The 19,943-nt window shown below is 36.9% G+C and overlaps 1 protein-coding gene across 1 annotated transcript in view; it reads left to right on the forward strand.

The window, feature by feature from the left end:
• The window catches only part of LOC133515320 (microtubule-associated protein futsch), a 151,859-nt gene that overhangs the window by 28,588 nt on the left and 103,328 nt on the right, over window positions 1–19,943 (forward strand). The window contains exons 2-3 of the mRNA XM_061847781.1: window positions 261–2,596; window positions 4,306–4,439. Of these exons, the coding sequence (XP_061703765.1) occupies window positions 261–2,596; window positions 4,306–4,439 (2,470 nt within the window). The remainder of the gene's footprint in view (window positions 1–260; window positions 2,597–4,305; window positions 4,440–19,943) is intronic.

Below are 19,943 nucleotides of genomic sequence, written 5' to 3' on the forward strand. Positions count from 1 at the left end.
CGATCTAGTCCCAAATTAAGCAAAGGTCGATCGAACTATGTCTACTAAGGCCCATTGAGGTCTAGGCTTGTCCGACGGATTAATTGCTCGATTATGTGTCATATTATTAGTAATTTTTATGCTGTTTGTATCTTGCAGCAAGTAAATGTTGATTTTGAATTATATCAATTATATGGTACTAAAAACATTAAAATCTGATCGAACGATTTAAATATAGCTTAGGAAAAACACTTCATTCATATTCATGTTGCTTGTTGCAGATCCCCATCGACAGAAATGGCAAGCTACGCATCCGAGGCATCTACTCCATGAAGAGTATTGATGTCATCAATACCTCCAAGGACAAACAAGCCGACACAGCGGACAAGCCCAAAAACATCGATGCGGGGACAACAGCGGACAACAAAGAACTATTCTGTAGTAACTACTTGAACCTAGTTCCAAAAATGAGCTTAAGCTTAGATAAAGGACTGGAGAAAAACCCCCGAATATTAGATTTAAGGGAAAAGTTGAACGAAATAACTAAAAAGCAGGACAGAAACGTGGACAAACAAACTAAAGGACTGATTAATGGTATCACCCAATTAGTTGATGAAAAGGAACAAGATGAATCAGGCCCTTACAGCCTCTTGTTCGATCTTCAACCTTCCACGTTCAAAGAAAGTATTGAAAAAGATCTGCTGCACACGCAAAGCCTAAAGAACTCTACTGTTTCTATTAACAAAAGTGCCGATAGGCTTCCCAACGTTATAAATTTCGACGAAAAACCGATGAGAGAATTCGAATACTCATGCGAAAATCAAATTACCTACCCAGTTACGAAAACGTTTAATACTCACTCAAGGTCTGACCTCTGTTTGCAACTCAAATCGCAGATAAACCCTCGAATATATGATACGAATTTGAGTCCCAATGATAACTCACTTAACAGAACTAATGAAGAAAACTCACTGGATGATAGTTTGGGAATCTTGACTCCAGATCAGATGGATGATATTTGCTACCTAGAAAATGCCTTTTCTCCAACTGTGGAAGGACTTCCGATATTCTGTGATAACAATGAAAGTAAAGTGTCGCCCGATTGTAGTGATACTCCATCAACTGATAAGACTGACAGCAACTCAGCAGTTTCGACCATACAAAATGATGAGTTTGAAAGAAATGACTGCACTGCTCCAATATCAAGAAACATAGAGTCGGTAAAATCCGAGAAATTATCGAAATCTTGTGATAATTTATCTGCTCAAAACACTAGCTCCTTAACGACAAAAACTGATAACTTAGTGACAAGCATGGTTAAAGAAATTAAAACGGAACAAATACACACTTCCAAAGACGAGTTAACCCCAAACGTGATAGATGATGAATTCATGCCTTCTATTCACAGCAGTATTTTAGAGCCAGTCAGTTCTATAGCTGAGACAACTGTAAATTTAGAACTACCATTAGACTGTAAACATGAAAACCGTCTGGTAGTTCAAAGGATAGAACTAACACCGTCGCCTGAAGATTTGCCTCTAGACAACTCTGATATTAACGGCGAAATTAGTTATAACTCCCAATTTTCTAACTCAACATTGCATGATTCACAGACGTATTCTGACAACAAGAACGACTACCAGAAATCAATGGAAACATCTAAAGTCTCCAATAGCTTTATTACCAGCATAACTAGTATAACGAGCTTGGACGGTTATCAAGGCGACGGGGAAATGTCGAGGCCAGTCAGCAGAACTGCGGACCATTCAATAGAACCCCGTGAAGATGTCATAGAAATGGAATGGCAAAATGTCCCTGTTACCAGGCGGCCAGATCCTATGACCGACTCAGACTTCTTCACTGAAAGTGACGCAGATGGCCTCGATGATCACATGCACCGGGGAGACAGAAAGGCACAAGTGATAGATGGAGCTTTATATGGTGGGAAAAATAGCAACGGTAACCCGCCTTTGATGGTGAACAGGAATGATGATTCATGCATGGATTCAAGTGGTGTTTACACCGATTTCGAAAACCATCGTCAGTCACCCGTGTTTTTAAATGTCATAGACGACATGTCTCCCGAGGGCTCGACACCATCAACACATTCTGAATTAAGTCAAAAGAACATTAATTCAGGACAGGCCAACACCTATTGCAGTCCTGAGGAGGGTATGAACGAAGAGTCATTTAAAAACCCGACTGTAGAGGAAGATAAGACTCCTAAGAACACGAGCAAGCGTAATTCTCTCAACAGCGAGAAAGATGTTAGATCGAACGCTAAAAGCAAGGACGAAAAGAGGAGCTTTACACTCAAAAAGTACAAAATGCCTAAACGCGATGTGCCAAGTAAATTAAAAACTATGTTAGCCAATCGGAATACAGATGCCGATAACAGTGTACAAAGTAGCCCGAAGACCGTGAAAAAAATAGATCGACGAGAAAGCCTAACCAAGAAGAATTCTTTGGACCTGAAGACGGATTACAAGATGAAATCATTCAAAGACATTAAGTCGAAGGTGGACTGTTCTTTCTCCTTGCAAAGATCTCAAACAGCTTGCAGTGTCAGTAGGATGTTGAGCTCTAAGTCTACAAACACGAGCATTAAGCCAAAGAGGTAATTCTTATTAAATATTCTTTAACATATTTATTACTTATTTGTATTCATCTGACTGCACTACGGATAGTTAAATATGTATTATGTTTCTCTATATAAAGTATAATAATAATATACGCAAGATTCATTTACAACTCACACGAACATAATATGAAACAACAATTTAATGCCGTAACAAGCTTTGTAAACTAATCTTTACGCTAATGTTCACATAATCATTAACTAAGTAGGTACGTAAACTGATATATCTGCCTTACCTTGCCATGTGATCATGTTTTTCATATTTAATATGAAACTAAACATAGTTCATTCGATTCAAAAACCTAATGTGTTCTACATAAGATTTCAATTAGGTTTAAAAGAGGTTCAATAAATGCGTTTGTTTTTATAGTGTTTCAAGTATTGTGTTGCAATCAAACTCAAATGTTTTAGTCGTCAAAATAAACTTGCTGCTGATGGGTTTCAATTAAATGGCTTTTCAACGGTATATTGAGTTATTGAAATTTCAACTTTGTTTAATTGAAATAAGTTCTACTTTAATCAATTAGGTTTAAGTAGGTTTTAATACCATGAAATAGTGTGTATATATAGTAACATTGGTTAGCCTTGAAATTAAATAAAATAACTAACCACAATAACGAGAATAGGTAATTCGTAAATATACTTTACAGTACATATGGGGCTACTTTATAGCACTAGTGCGAGAAGTAGCATATTACGTTACTGTGTCGAACATTTAAAGGGCCATATGTACTGTAAAACGTTGTACGATACATGTGCGAATAGGTAATTCGCAACTCGTGTCGATTTAAAACACTCCCTTCGGTCGTGTTTTAATTTATCGCCACTCGTTTCGAATTTCCTATTTTTCGCACTTGTATCGTAATGTACTATTTTGAAGTTTAAATATCCATAATTTTAAAATCTTTAAACCTAGGGGCTCTGTGAATTACGGCGTGGTATGCCCATCAGGCCGATTGTAGCATTTTGGTTAGATTCTTTATGCAGAAAACTTTACATATTTGTCACTTTTAAACGATTACATAAAAGTTAATTAAGTTATATAAACTTTTGAATTTCGAGCGTTCGATTTCGTGTGATTCCTAGGCATTTAAATTCTACCAATAGAATTGAAAACGAGTGGGTAAGACCACTAGAATCCCAATTTCTGTCGCTCGTATTTCAAAAATAGTATTTCGCCGTTTTCCACATATTTTTGAGTGACGAAATCGAGCGCTCGTATTTTAACATTCGTACCCATAGATATTTTCGACGTAAAAATTGTACACAGAATTAAGTGATACTACCACAACATAGTGTTCAAGATCATGGTGAGGTTGAACCTCGATCGAAACCTTGTTCCACAAGATCGCACCTTATGCGTCGATTTTCCTCTACATAAATTATATTGATTCAATTTATTGCAGATTGCCACTCACACAATTAGAACAATCTATCACATCTATTGACAATAACATGCTTGAATTTTAAACAAACACTTAAAATTAATATATTTCTGATTTTTTTTACAAAAAACTTAACTGAACGCCCATGATACCTACAAGTTATATTAAAGATTTCATGCTAGTTAAGGCGAATAAGTTACGTAATAAAGGCGAATTTAGGCTACGTATTTTTGCCAACCCTTATTTTCAATGAACTGTAACTTCAAATATAAGATAGTTAACTGGACTATCAATTTTTCACAGCCGCCACATGCGTATGCGCATGGAGCTCGGCTCGGCCGCCGGCAGCGGCAAGAGCAGCCTTCACAGCTCGCAGAGCGACCTCAGCGCCAGCACGCCGCTGGGGAAGCACCCGGCCAGCCGCTTCCCTCTGCTCAGTGAGTACTGTTTAACATACTGTCGCCACAGGCGTATGCTCATGGAGCTGTCTAAAACATTCATTAACCCTTTGACCGCCAAAAACGGTAACTAAGAGCCACAACCCAATATCAACCTTCGTGCATTCCGACGACGAGGTTCACGATGAATGACGCGCCGTGTATGACAGATGTGGCGTTCAATGGGTTAATAGGGGCATTTCACGAATCTACAGGGTGACCTTAGCCATTGGACAAACCCTGAAATCCCACGTAGGGTTACTCTTTGGGAATGCTCTGACGTTAATATTTTTTTAATTAGGACAAAAGATAAAAAAAACCATTTTTTCGAACAAAAGTTATTTGCAATAATCGACAACAAAAAGAAACACACTGATCATCTTTGGCAGTGTTTTTGACAATTTTTTCGAAATATTTGATAATGATGACATTTTTCAAAAGTCAGAAGCTTAGTAGTGCTATTTTTATGCTCACCACCTTATTCATAAAACTAAGCAGCCTTCTTCTTCTTCTTTTAAAATATGGCTTCCATCAAATCTATGATGATTTTGCCAATGTCAAGTTCTTACAAATGATTATGAATAACGCCAATAGAATAGATGAGGTGATTCCGCTTACTGCTTAGTGTAATAGTAGGCACTTTTAGACGCTTGACACCTAAACAATAAGTCGTGTGAACGTTCTAAAGCGCCTGCGGTTTTATTTCAGTCGCGAATGTGCTCTCGAGAAATAACTACTCGAAGGCGCTTCAATTATGTGAGAACGTTGTTGCAAGTATAGCCAAGGTATTAAATGTCGACACTGACAAAGTGTGGAAAAACATCGTGAGGAAACCTGCATACGTCTGCGAAGAAATTCAGAGGTGTATGTGAAGTCCCCAATCCGCATTGGGCTGCGTGGAGACTATAGCCCGAGCCCCATGAGAGGAGGCCTTTGTCCATCAGTGGGACGTGTATAGGCTGAATTATTATATCATAGTGACAATAGATATGAGAGATACGACTTTTATTTTCATATTATTTGTCACTGTGACAAGGTACTAGATGGGTCGGGAATTAATTTTTTTGACTGCAATCATATATCTATTTCGGCATTGAAACTATTCAAGTATATAATTGAAATAATTCATTTAAGTATGTAGTATTATTTTCTCAAATTTGCAATGAAATGTTGACATGAATTACTTCAAATTAGGTCCGGAAATACTACGTATTCGGTGCTATCAGTGAAGATGATATGTATAATTTCATACAGCCTTACACACCTATAGGTCTGTAAAGCAACCTTCTTTTGTTTTTAAACGTTGATGTTATGTTTTTGTTACACGTCTTGGCATTCAACCATCAATTATTATTTATTTATTAAAATGGAGTAAAGCACTATACAAATCTCGGCGAGTAACGGGGTTGCCGGCCACATATCCCTATCCTACTTGGCCTGCAACCCTTCGTTTCCCGGCCTCTATAGTAATGTACTATTGTATAGCATGCATTACCGCTTTAACATAAATAATATTATTTCGATGTCGCACAAGTTATAGGAGATCTTAAAAGTCCGTTTGTTTTTCATACGTTTCTTACCATCAGTATATTCACATACCATGTTATAAGCACTATCATTATCAAAAGATTATCTTATATCTATACATCATCACACGACAGATGTGTAATTAATCAATGAATGCAAGGGTAACCTTACGATCGCGGCGAGGCGAGGCGAGGCGAGGTGCATTTCACGCTTAGGTCATCGTCAATCTGTCGTTGGAAATCAAAAAGTCATAACTCTGTTAAAATAGTTTGTAGTCAAGATTTTTTGGTCAAGTAGATAAACAAGCATCTAAGCAAAGTAACTACGGAGGTCCTCTTGTAGAGGTATTATCTTGTATAGGCAGGGCGCATACACAGGTTTTCTTTTCTGTATTTTATTTCCGATTATAAATTCTCATCCACAGGATGCATTTATACAGAACTGTAGATATACATTACTACACGTCCATACTATATATACATTTATAGAAATTTAAGTACCTAATCGATGCTGACTTTGATTGAGCTTACTCAATACACACTAACTGAAGCAACTAAAGTACGAAGACGAAACGAACTGTCTAGCGTTTAAAATAGATTAACAGTTAAGTTTATTTTAACTGTTCCGAGATGTTTAAATGAGACTACATTTCTAGAAACAATAATATAACAATACCCAAAGACGTTAAAATGAGAGGAGGAAAATAAATTGCCTGCTGCTTTTTTAATAGCAATGTGCTTTGATAAATATTGCTAATAGAAATTTAGCAGGCGTTCAGCTGTATTAGTTCAATCGTGGCATGCTGGCATGTCTATTAGTTACCTACATCGCTGCTTTCAATAACATATAAAGAGTAATTCACGTTTCAGTATCGCATTTTTTTTAACTTATGAGGAAAATTAAATAGGTACCTACCAAATGCAGCAAATAACCGGAAACCTAAGTATGTTTGAATAAACATTTAAATACTGATAGGTACAAGATTTTATCGCCGACTGTGCTTTAGACAGCTAATTACTACCAGGACGATTCTATGGAACCCAAACAAAAAAATTATAAGACAATTACGCACATGCACGCATGTATTTGCGAGGTCGACTTACTTTCTTATAAAAAGAAAAGATAAAAACCTGAAGTAATCTGACATCTTCTGCGGCAGTCGGGCTTGATAGGCCGCTTTCGAGTTCCGCGTTCCGGAAAAGCGCCCTCAGCGCTAATCAATCCTCTCCAGTCCCTAGCATCCTCAAATCAGCTGTGCTATCTCAAGCACGAATCGATGCGGAAGGTCAACTGGCAGACAAGTCGCACCGCATGACAACTGGCATGCCATTTCCTCTCGCCTCGCCAGTCGCCGACCAGCCGCCGGCGCGCGCCGCCGCCCGCCGCGCTCGTGACGTTCTTAAGAAAAATCAATGGATCCCTTCCCCAAATAGGTTAACTGCATACCGCATTTTCTCAATGAAAATGTGTCACATGCTAGTGAAGTGTCAAGCCCGCGCGCGTTTCGGCTCTCATGTTTTCTTGTGTGGTGTCATAATTTAAGTTTCGAGCGAATTTTCAAAGGTTTTTGAATTAACTGAAAGCGAATACGTTTTAGGATGTTTTTGGTTTGTATAAACGCCGGTTACTTTAAAAGATGGTCGAGTTTACCGGTCTGCTTTTGGTGGCAAGTGCAGCAACTGGTTAAACAGTTAAGGTTCAGTATTTTGTTGGTTTTATCGGATGCCATTGGAAGGTAAACACGCAGACGCCTACGTCTAGGCCTGCACTTGTCTAGCGGACTGGTTTTTATTGTTTTTCTAACAATAGGCACTATTGTTGGTAACTTTCTTTTCAGACGTGTTGCGATACCTAAGGTTTATCTCATACTTATCTGTCACATTCGGGATTTCAGAGATTTAACGCGAGTATGTTAGTACGAGTTTACTGTATGTATTAATTGTTATGAGATCCCTTTTAAACTGGTTGTAAGTTTAAAAACTAATTTTAAATACGAGTATTTCGTAATAAAATTTAAATTTTTAATTTAATAGCTTAGGTACCAAACTAATGGGTATATTAATTTGCATAGCATGCTTTAAATAGGTTTAATGCTTATCGCAATCTAGTTTTCAGATTTTTATCTTCAAACTGTCTTTAATCTTTACATTATACTTTACTTTTAACGATGATTCGTGAATCTTATGTCAATGTGATAAAGTTTACAATTGTTTACTTTAATTGTTTGTCTTAAAACTATCTGACGCAAGTCAGGTGTATATTAATGTACTCTTTAATTACTTGCGAGTTGGAAGGAACACGCTCACCTGGAATGCCATCAGCTGTATATTGTTTTGAAGATACAATAACGCAGTTGTAAATATTTATCATGACGGATGTTTTTCAATTGGATTTCGAGTATTGTAAAGAAAAGCATGCGTTATAACTGACAACACATACAAAAATATCAAAGATCTAAAATAAAATCTACGGCAGCTCTAACTCCTAATCGCTCCCACATGTCTGACAAACGTGACCAGCGGGGTAAGCACGGTCTGCCACCGCAGCAATTGCTTTCCATTTGGTGAAGTTCTTTGGCGTATGATGTTGACGTGCCTGATAGAGACTCCATTAACCTTTCAGATGTGTTTGGTGGTTAAAAAGCGCTGGTTAAAACCTCGGTTATGCTGTATGGAGCTGAAAAATCGTTTTTGAGAAAGAGAATGCACAAAAATAAGACTAAATATTTGGCCAGGTCAGGATGGGCACAATTAATTCGTAGTTAAAAAAAAAACGATTTTCAATCAGCAGGTGTTACAGCAATTTGTACAGGATGATTATTTAGGTACCGTACATCAACTCGGAAACAGAAATTGTGTTTTATTATTTTAGAGTCCAAATTCCTTAAAAAATCCGAAAGCTCAAAAATTGCACCCTGCGTGTTCTCGACGTTAATTCTCCGAGTCCATTAATTATCAGAGCATGTAATTAATAACAATCAATTAAATTCGAATTTAAATTAAAGTAAATCTGATTGGCAGTGCATCATTGCGCTCTTTGCTGACACATTTTGTTATGTTACTGCAGCAATACGGCACCCATGCTTCCCAAACAGGGGAGATAAAAAAGCACAGGGTATATTTATTGAATGAATCACACTTGTCTATAGATTAGACAACATAATTCTCAGGCCTCAGCTAACCCGCTAATTCGTGGTTACTTTAATAAGTTAATAACACTTACATAAACCCATGTAACGTGGATCTAATTACTGGTTAAAGAAAATAATACACCAAAATAGAAAGTACATAATACATGCCAGTTTCTTGTGCAACAAAGTGTACGGCAATTAAAACGTGCAACGCTGTGGACCCTCATTTACCTCATCACGATTAATGTGGCGGCTGGAGGAATTTGACTTGTACAGTCTATCTTGAGCAGTGTTGTAAGTTAGCCTCAGTACTAAATTTTCAAATACATTTTCTTTATTTCTACGAGCCTTAAGGACTCGGCCGAGGCTAGGCCCGAATTTAGAGACCTAGGGCCCCTAGGCACTTGATATGGCACTTGGAAATTAGAGGGCCCCCTTCTCCATCTCAAAACCATTACTAGGTTGCCTAGGCCCCCTAGGCCCGGGCCTAGTAGGCGTAGGTGGAAATCTGGCCCTGGCCAAGCCATAACATGGCCGCCTAATCTATCTCTTCAAGGAGTACTACAAACCTTCATTCAAGAAAAAAAAGGGTAAGATCTAAAGTAACTGAGAGCATGTAATGCATTGTGTCTCCGTGTCTGCGTTTAGTCCACGTCATGTCAAACTTGTACATGAGCAGTACAAATTAATTTAAACTTCTTGAATTTAGATTATAACATTCATAACGATGTTAGTGACCACTGTTAATTTGCACACTTCTTCTAACCTTCAATCCATTCAATCTTTGAGGTATCACAACATGTTACAAGATGATAGCTTATGTCAATGATACAAGTGAGATAGCCAATGTCATTCGAAATACATAATTTTGTTCTGCAATAGAAATAACAAGCTCGTATTTGCGAAAATTCACACCGTTCTGTTTATAATTTGCAAACACAGCAGCCTTTTAACATAAGCTAGGTGTCATTTCATTGTGTGCAATCGAACAAAAAAATATATATGTATTTTGCACCTAACGACAATGGTAATAAGGTCCAAAGCTAAAACATCGTCAACATTGACTTAAACAAATCACTTAGCACTTTTCAAGAAATTGAAACATTGTGAAACAGAAGATTGCGAATGAATATCACTTCAATAACAACATAAGTAACGTGACGATTGTACTGATTTGTTCCGTTGTCTTATAAGATACTTAGTTGCGTCTAAGCGATTCTAATGTTTTTATTAGGTAGCTGTAAGGTCAGCAGGATCGTGATATGACAGAGTAACCATGGCATATTTAATGAGTGGTAATTTGCTAAATACCCCGAATACTAAACAATATTTTGTTCAATTATAAGTCCTGAAAACCGCTAAGCCAACCCTATCAAAAACATTTTCATGTAAAATGTTGCTAAGACGAGACCATATGGCTCGCACTGTCGAAAATGTATCAGATCTCATGTAGAGCCAAGATTCTAACTCTACACGCCCTATCTCTACAAGCCTACAACTTTACAAGCTCTACACTTTAGTCAAAATAAGTATAGGACCGCGGCCGGCAAAACTTTTCACTATATCACTTGTCATAAGGTCGCCTTGACAGGTTATTCGTATAAATATACAAGCAAATCTCGTCCTTATGGCAACTATTGTATGACAGAAAAATAATGGACAATTAATACATTTTTCACCTACCCATCTGAAGGTCAGATCAGTAGTTATATTTTTACAAGCATGGAGTGATTACATGAGAGAAGCATCGATAATTGAGTTTATCGATACGAGTATAGGAACTCCCTACCTGTCATGTAATTTTGCCCCCTAAAATCTGACATTTGTTACTGAACTTTGTCATTGCAAATGTATGTAGCTTGTTCTGCTTGTCCCGACTCAAGTGGCTATTGTTTTGACAGTTCGGAAAAATAAGCTGATTTGACTTCTCAGTCAATCCCTTTTGGTTTACCTCTACGTTCATACTTCAGGAAATAAATACTGACGGTTATCTTCCAATTACTGTCAGAACTTTAAGGGCAGTGAACTCAAAATCAATTAACGAATCCAATAGCGAGTTTGTTGCGAATCAAATTGCAGTCTTCGGTACAAGAAGGGCACAAGTATAAGGCTATCATTGACGGATAAGTCTTAGTTTCGTTACTGGTGGTGAGTTACGGTGCACTTTCACCATGGTACACGCGAACATGCGATAATGTTCGATTTGAGGAACGGGCGGGTGTTGCTTGATTGGTATCGTGTTGATGGTTTTTTTGAACGAGTTATAATCGACTTATGAATTCCTATATTCTCAATGTCCTTCAGACTCGTTGTAACATAGAAAGCTCAGTTTGTTTGGCTGTCCCATAGACAATGCCGGATTTAGAGGTCTGGAGGCCTCGGGCAATAAAGGAGTGGAGAATCCCAGCCCCAAAGTATTTTCCAAAAAAAAATGGTAAATTTTCCGAAGTCTCTATTGTGGGGGCCCCTCTTTTGTGGAGGCGCCGGGGCTGTAGCCCCGGTTGCCCTCCCCTAAATCCGGTTTATAGACATCTTTGACATACAAGTTATGAAAGGTTTTAAGCGGACTTTAATCAGACGATGTAGGGTCGTTTCTATAGCAAAATTTGTGTAATTTGTCTCACATAAGGTATACAGTCCGCCTCATTTAAAGTAGACACCCACAGTGACTATATATGTATATTGCAACACACCTTTGTAAGTAGTTGTTAACATAGGAATAAGAATGTCTCAGTCCCTGTTTTGAACGTGCAGCTTTTTCTACGAATATGTCTTATATCAAGCTTTTATTTATCTGCAATGTATGTACCTATGTAAGTATGTAATTATGTTTGTACGGTTCAAATCTTGCAAGTTAAATTTGACCCACTTCCCGACTTCCAATGAAGCTGAAAATTTGCATACACATGTAAGTCGGGTGACAATGCAATATTACCATACCATAGAACTGATCTGATGATGGAGATGGGAGGGGGGCACAGAAACTCTGTGATAGACAACACAACTTAATTGTGTATGGGGTTTTTAGAATTGTCTCGATGTGTATTGGTTGCCTATGAAGACAAAAGTACAGATAGCGATAAAAGCTTGTACCAAAAATGAATCTTTGCCAAAAACTTAATTACATACCTAGGTATAAATGTGTACAAGGATTGAGACTTGCGAAACCCAATCGAACCGGATTCTAGGTCTAGAATCTAAAGCTATTTCCGTATTTTAGTACCGCCGACCGGACGATGTAGTCCTATGCCATTAAACCAGCAATTCTTGCATAAAAGCTGTTAACAGAAACTGTTTTAACGCCAGTAAATTTTCATTACATGACTTTTATTGCGATTATTAAAAAGTGTTTTATGCTAATTATTAGAGACTAAAGAAGTTAACAATTTCCATACAGAATTCTACTCTACATAAGATACGATACGTTACTAGAGTTTCACGTTGATAGGTATTCTTAATATTATATTATCACTGGTTGGATAAGGAGACCAGGTGGTAAACCAGAGCGTATTTGACTGCTTTTTCATCAACGCGAATAGTTATAGAATGCTCAACATAATGCTACCTATAAATTATAAAAATAATGTATTTGTTGTTATTGAAAATCACTCGACATTCATCAATCAATCATCATCATCAATAATTTTCATCATAATCTCATTCAACATCATCATGATCATTTTTTGATTCGCTACGAAGATCGTCAATGTTTGATTTATTTATTTTCATAACGATAAATTACAGTATAAATTATTCTTATGTTAATCTATATACATTTACATTATGATCATCTATGATTTGGCAAACATTTCATTATAAAATGTCAATAATAATTATCCAAAAAACAAAACAAATTCAAAATTACCGTGAAATTAAAAACTAAGAAATAAAGGAAACAGAAAACTAAAAAGAAATAATGATAAGAGATCTATCTATTTGTCTCTCTGACTAATTTACGTGAGCTACTAGAACACGGCATACAATTTTTTCCACAAATTCCACTATGATCTTTTATTGAGTAATTACGGGTTCCAAATTCAAAATTCATGCAACTGCTTCGGGTCTTCAGGAGCTTAATTTTTTGGGTCTCACGGGAGTTTTCTATATCTGTGTAAAGTCCGCATTGTCCAGGCATGGTCCAGCTAGACGGGGCGCCGCAGTCACCGCGCCGGTTATTCTCGGCGGGATTTGTTTGACGCGCTGATGCGTTGACCCCGCGCTAGTGCATTCCCTATACTCGCATAGCTTACAGAGCGCTTTACTCACCTGAAAAAAGCTATTTACGCGACGCTGACTGCGTCATTTTTATCCTGAAGAGTTGATATCGTAGTGCCTTATTGTGTGCAAAGACAGCAATGCTTCAACATTCCCGTAAAATGTGATGCTGTGCACATGCAGTGTACGGCGTTGGCGACACCAAGGCTTAAATTAGCTTTGTGTTTGATGCAAATATTGAAAGTTTTTGACGTTTTGTTTAGAGCTCCCAACAATTGAAATTTCTCAAGTCGCCTCTGGTCCAACCAAACAGCAAAACGCAGAAATGTACATTTCTATCTACTCTTATTACAATCAATAACGCGTTGATAGAAGCTTTAAATTACTTTATTAAGCGCTGCGATTCGGCCACCTGGTAGGTGGAAATCGTACTTTATACGCTGGCCTGTAGTCGCCAGGCGATGACAATGACATCCCATCACCTACGCAACCGTGCTATAACCGTGCTTTTAGCTTAGGTTACACTCGCGACCCTTCTATGAAGGCGGGGCTCGGTTCAATTTCTAAAGAAAGGAAATATATTCAATTTCTGTGTTATTCATGTGATGGTACCTCACATAAATTGCAAGCCCTGTGTTCGATTGAAATAAAAATTGAAACTTCTATATGCAAAATTACTGGGATTTTGGATGGGAGACAGTCATTTAGAATACCTATACTTTCATATTGAATAAACATACTTAAATATTTTCGCGAGAATTCTATTATTATTTTATGGTTTTTAGATTCCAATAAAACATTTGTCAACTTCTTTCTTTTAAAAACTATTACGAACATAAAATCACATCATTTAAGTCTGTAACAAGTATAAAAGTACCAAACAAACTTGGCTCGTTCGGTTTATATAACAAGTAACAAGATCTATGTAGAGATAACAATTGATTTCTATTGTCAGGTGATAAGCGAGATAAATATTTTTTTCACGTGTCTGTGTCTCGTAGTAGATATTGAAACTAATGTAACTTTGAAGTTTTCCCAATTGAGTTTTGCTTTGAACTAATGCATTGCATTGCATGTATTGTAATTCAGCGGGGTAAAGCTGCCAGCATATCTTCGGCACTTGGTGAAGCGTGCCGTCTATACCCTTAGGTATAGAGGTGAATTTTTATTTTGTTTAGGTTTAGGGTTTTTTTGTTATTATTATTTAGGTTTTTATTATTTTGGTTAAGATTATAAGTTTGATATATTACGAATAAATGACTATATATCATGCAAGTTTATTTTCTAGCGATGCGGCATAAAACTTCGTGGATAAAGTTAGCATAGCTTTTCTATAGGGGCCTGGATAAGTATAATACACTCAAATGTTACGGATAAAGTGCCAATAAGTTGACACAGTAAAATTTGGAAAATTCTTACCGGACATAAAGCCTCCTCTTGATAGGCGCATGGTTTAAAATATTGTTGCCGCAGGTTAGAATGCTCGTTTCACCGCTTCGAATCTAATTCCGGAGATATTTATCGGCCGCCCCGTTACGAATGTTACAACAGTTCAACAGGCCCTATTGGCCAACGCTGGTAACATAGTCTCAGTCAGAACAATCCTTGTTTACCGAAGTATATATTATAACACCAGTCGACAATTCTAATTCCAGATATATAGGCGGCCCCGTCTCGAACGTTAGTTTAGGCCCTATTGACAACGCCGGTAACATGTCTTCAATTATGTAGACGTTGTATTTTGGGTAATCCTAGACTATAATCGATTAGAGTGAAATATAGCCCATCTATGTACATCCCACTGCTGGGCATAGGCTTACAAGATTGGGCTAAAGGCCTCATACTAGTCTAATGTGGGTAAATTCAAAGTGATACTTTAAGTCATATTACACAACTCCAAATTTATTCCCAGTTGGAAGTTTCCTATCGATTACCTCCGATTGGGATAAGAACACGCACGCCTTATCTTTGGTCTATCAGTGCTGGTTCTACAATCCTTGTTGATCGGAGTTTCGTTCGGTTAGAAACACGATGCCGTAGTTTAGAACATCAGTCGACAAATCTAATTCCAGATATATAGGCCGCCCTGTCACGAATGTCAGAATAGGCGTTATTGACCAACGCCGGTGGACATGTACATTTGTTTGCAGGAAGGGTCACTTAACTCTGCGCCTTACTGTACATGTATCCTTGTAGACTGCACCACGGTAGATAAATAATAAAATAAAAGTTGTTATTTCGTACCATCAGTATCCATAGCTGTGATAGTTAGAAACACGATAGAATAGTTTAGAACGCTTGTCTCACGACGGGAGGTCTAATTCGGGAGATATCGCCTACTCCGTCACGACTCGGAAAAGGCTATTGACAAATACGGTACCTTGTGCGGTTATCTTTAATTTTCGTTTATGTAAATAATATTTATCACAATAAGTTTTATTAACAATATAATAATTCCAATTTTGAAAATTTCTAAGAATATTACGAATAATTGTACTATGAAAATGATAGATTTTTATATTTAAGGACACGTGTTGAAAAATAAAAGTATGGCAATTAAATATAAATCCCAATAATCTTCGTCTGCACGGTCTCTACCAAAATGTATATATTTTTTCTATATACTTAATATAACAGGTTATGAAAATAGTTCGTTTAAATATATTTCAAAAGTTCCTAACATTTGGCAGAATCCATCATATAACATTCGAATAAAAACGACATTAATATACTTACACATAAAACTGCAAATTTAATGGTTGTTTGACAGAGTGCTTCAAAGATTAATCCACTTTGACTCCACTAATTCTCTGTCCCAATTCTAATGTAATAAAATTGTATATTTATTGTAATTTGAATACATTTAGGTATACGAATCGGTTCGAGGTTTGACCTACTGAGAAGTTTTGTGTGCACCCTAAGTTGAAGAGACTACATTGTAGTCATGTTGTTTGTCTTACTTGCCTTAAGTTCTCCGAACTTGGTTAAGTGTGTTCAACTAAATACAAAACATCTAGGAAACAAATCTAATCATTTTTAACAAATATTAATCCAGGTATTAAACCTGAATTGTTTACTATAAAAATATATTTAATTTTTTCGTTGACTTACATGACATTTAAATGTACACCTGGTCTCCCGCGATACAGGCCTAGCCTAGTGCGGAGACTCCTGGAAACTCTTGTTGTCAACCTAGTTATGCATCAACTCCTAGAAACAACTGCTGTATACTTTTTTTGTGTCTCTTTTGTAATACAATAATAATATTTTTATATTTGTATTTATCTATCTTTACGTAGTCACACTACTATATGTATATATATAAATTATAAACTAAAAACGATATCGTATACATACTAAAGAAAGAGTGACAAAGCCCCTTCCGAGCCAAGGCTGGAATCGTACCGGCGTCTTCGGCTAGGTAAGCGGCTAATGCCCTGGATCTCTAGGCCACCCGACCACGTCCCAAATTCTAGATTCCGGGCTTTTTGAGGTGCTTGAAACAGTTTAGTTGGGTCAGGTTATAAGATAAATAAATAACAGAAACAAAATTCCTTCACCATCATGCCTATACAGCGTGTATTTTTGATACGACCACATAATCAAAGGGTTACGTTAGACTGTAATGAACACACTTTCATGAGTTTTATCAAAAATGGACGACTTTTATTTTTCCATTGTAAATAATTCAGCAAGCAATTTATCACTACTTTGTTTTAACTCAAAACGTCGCATTTAATGACGCGACGTGACAAATGTGACAAGTGACCATGATGTACGAAATACATTGCCGCTTGAAATTCATTATGCTCTGGTAGTTAATTAAATCAAAAAAATCTTTCAGAATTGTCAGCACTAAAACCTACGTCTAGTTTAAGTTTCTGGTTATATCAAAAATACACACTGTATATTTTGAAACATCGACTATGTCATTTATTTTCTTTGGATGTACTCCAATAACCCATATAGATAAAGGAACCTAAGAATTATGGAGACTAAAAAGTGTTACCACTTACCTACTTGAAACTGGGTATTCAAATTGTAATACACTTATAGGTCGATGTCAACACGGTCATCCGTTTGACCTACATGCTTTCAACGTTTGTCTGCACCCTGAAAAGCATGACAGACATGACACAACAGAAACTACATTGTGTGAGGTAATAGTTTCGGCTCTAATGTTTGCCCTAGATTACACCGATAGAGGTTATTAGGGCTTTGGAAGAGGGTTACGGAATAAAGTATCGAGTGAGTGAGTATTAGTTGCTAGGTTAGTATAGAATTAGTGGACATTTAATTAGATAAGAAACAAATATAATTAACGAGGCTATAAATAGGACCTATTATTTAAAAAAATGTGGGATTTCCTATTAATCTATAGTATATTCACGTATATAGTTATTTAGTGCTTCTGGGCATTTTCCGCAACTCGACAACCATTGTGCCTATTTTGCGTGAAACGAGGTAGCGCTACTCTAACCACCCCAGGCCGCGTAGCCAACGTGCAAATCGCTTACGCTCCGTAGCGATCGAAACGCAACTGTCACTGTCGCACTAATATGGAAGACGGATAGAGAGACACAAAGCGATTCGTTGTCGAAGCGATAGCGATTGTCACCTTGGCTAGGCCGGCAGCTCTTCCACGAAGTCTAGCAATGTTTTTCAGGTTGCTAACTGCCTCCTTTAGTCCCTAGGTATTTGCGTCTGTATACTTCTACCTGTTTGCATTCTAGAAGAATGTGTTTTGTTGTTTCCTCTTCTTCCATGCACGCTCTGATGCACATGGGGCTGTCTATTCACGTATATAGTCTAAATATATAATTATTCGTTTTTAAAAGGTAGATAGGTAGGGAGGTAATGTAAGTAAATGTAGATATTTTAAAGTGTTGCATAAAGTTGTTTAAGGAAAGACTTTGAAAAAGTCGTTTAATCACTTCAGTAATAAGTAATTAAAATTAGTTTTATACTTAGTTATTACCTCTCAGACATTCTAAATGTATCTATTTTAATTAGTCGGCTAATATATAAGTTATTTATTTATTTCATGTAGTTTAAAGTTCATGATCTTTAACTGTCCCAAAACTCCCAAGTATGCTCCCACTCGAATATCTGCGTTTAGTTGTGAGTATTATTTGAGTTCGTAGTTCTTTGGAGAAATATGTTTTTAAAGGAAGAATATTCCAAACAGAACATTGGTAATTATATTTAATTACGTACTTTGAGTTCATTTTTGATTTTTTTCTCCACTACTAGTTCACTCCACTCCACTATTAGTTCTATCGCTCGTATTTCAAAAATAGAATTTCGTCGTTTTGCACGGATTTTCAGTGACAAAATCGAGCGCTTGAAATTGAAAAATCGACTCCCTGAACTTGCGGGCCGTAGTTATAGTACTGGACTAGAAATACTACAGCTGGGTTGTATTACGGTACATATATTAACAGTAGGTAATCTATAGGTAAATATGTTGTGCAGTGCGTTTGTTGCGATAGTTCCCATCCCACGAGTTTGTTTAACCGTCGCGGGAGTTTCTCCGAACGTGGGCCCGACGCACATATCATAAACGCAAACGAAAACAGTCTTATGTTCTCACCATTTTCATACAAATCATGCTCTTTCCGTTTCAACGAATAATTCTTTCAAAACAAAATCTCATTGTGCTCTGCGATGCAAATGCAATCTTGTAGATGCTGTGTAAGATTCAAATTTGCAAAACATAGTGAAAGAAAGAAGTGAAGTTTTATGAAGTGAACTGGTGTTTCGTTTGATGTGGTACATTTCTCCATGATAGTTTATAGCTTATGATGTGGTTTACAATGTTATGTTTACGACTGTGGTGCCAGATGCATCATATGTGTATTCGCTTTTTTGACGTGATAACGTCTTATAAATTGATGAACACTGGCAGCATGCACGAAAAAGTGTCACGTTGTGGACAGATCTCCATGATAACGTTGTGGACAGATCTCCATGGTAACGCCTTCATTGTATTATACAAAATAATGATAATTCAGTGATAATAATTCAATTCAATTCATAAATAAAAGTATGTAATTTTTCATCAATGTTTTCTTATGACGTTATCACGCAGAATTATCTTCCATAAACCGACTTTACAGACAACCATTTTTTTTTATGTTTCTTTATATGCACTTCAATAAGTTTTACAACTTCTCTGAGATCAACTCGTCTGCCGACAGTTTCCAATATTGCCAATTTTTCGACATGGTAATTTTCGTAAATTTGTGGAATATTTCTTGGGGAACAATTTTTCCCAAGGCAAAAATGGAAACTTTCTTTCTTTAGAACTTTTCCACTTTTTCAATCTTACACATCAGTACCTACTGCGAGACACTTTCAGAGTTGCAAATGCTTATAGACATACAGGCCAATAATTAATAAAGGAGTTAAAAAGCCAGTTCGATCCCGGCCTCGGTCACGAGGGCTTGGTGACTTTTTCCTTAGTAGGTTATATGACATCTATTTCAGTTTATAATTTAAATATAGTAGTGTGGCTGCTTAAAAACACAAACCAAGAGATATTTAATAAAAAAATATGATTTATTCCCTAGTTGTACTAACAGGTGGTGCGGATCGGTTACCATCGTGGTTATAAAGTGTCTGAAAGCATC

This window comes from Cydia pomonella, chromosome 2 (genome assembly GCF_033807575.1).
Source record: "Cydia pomonella isolate Wapato2018A chromosome 2, ilCydPomo1, whole genome shotgun sequence".
Classification (NCBI taxonomy): domain Eukaryota; kingdom Metazoa; phylum Arthropoda; class Insecta; order Lepidoptera; family Tortricidae; genus Cydia; species Cydia pomonella.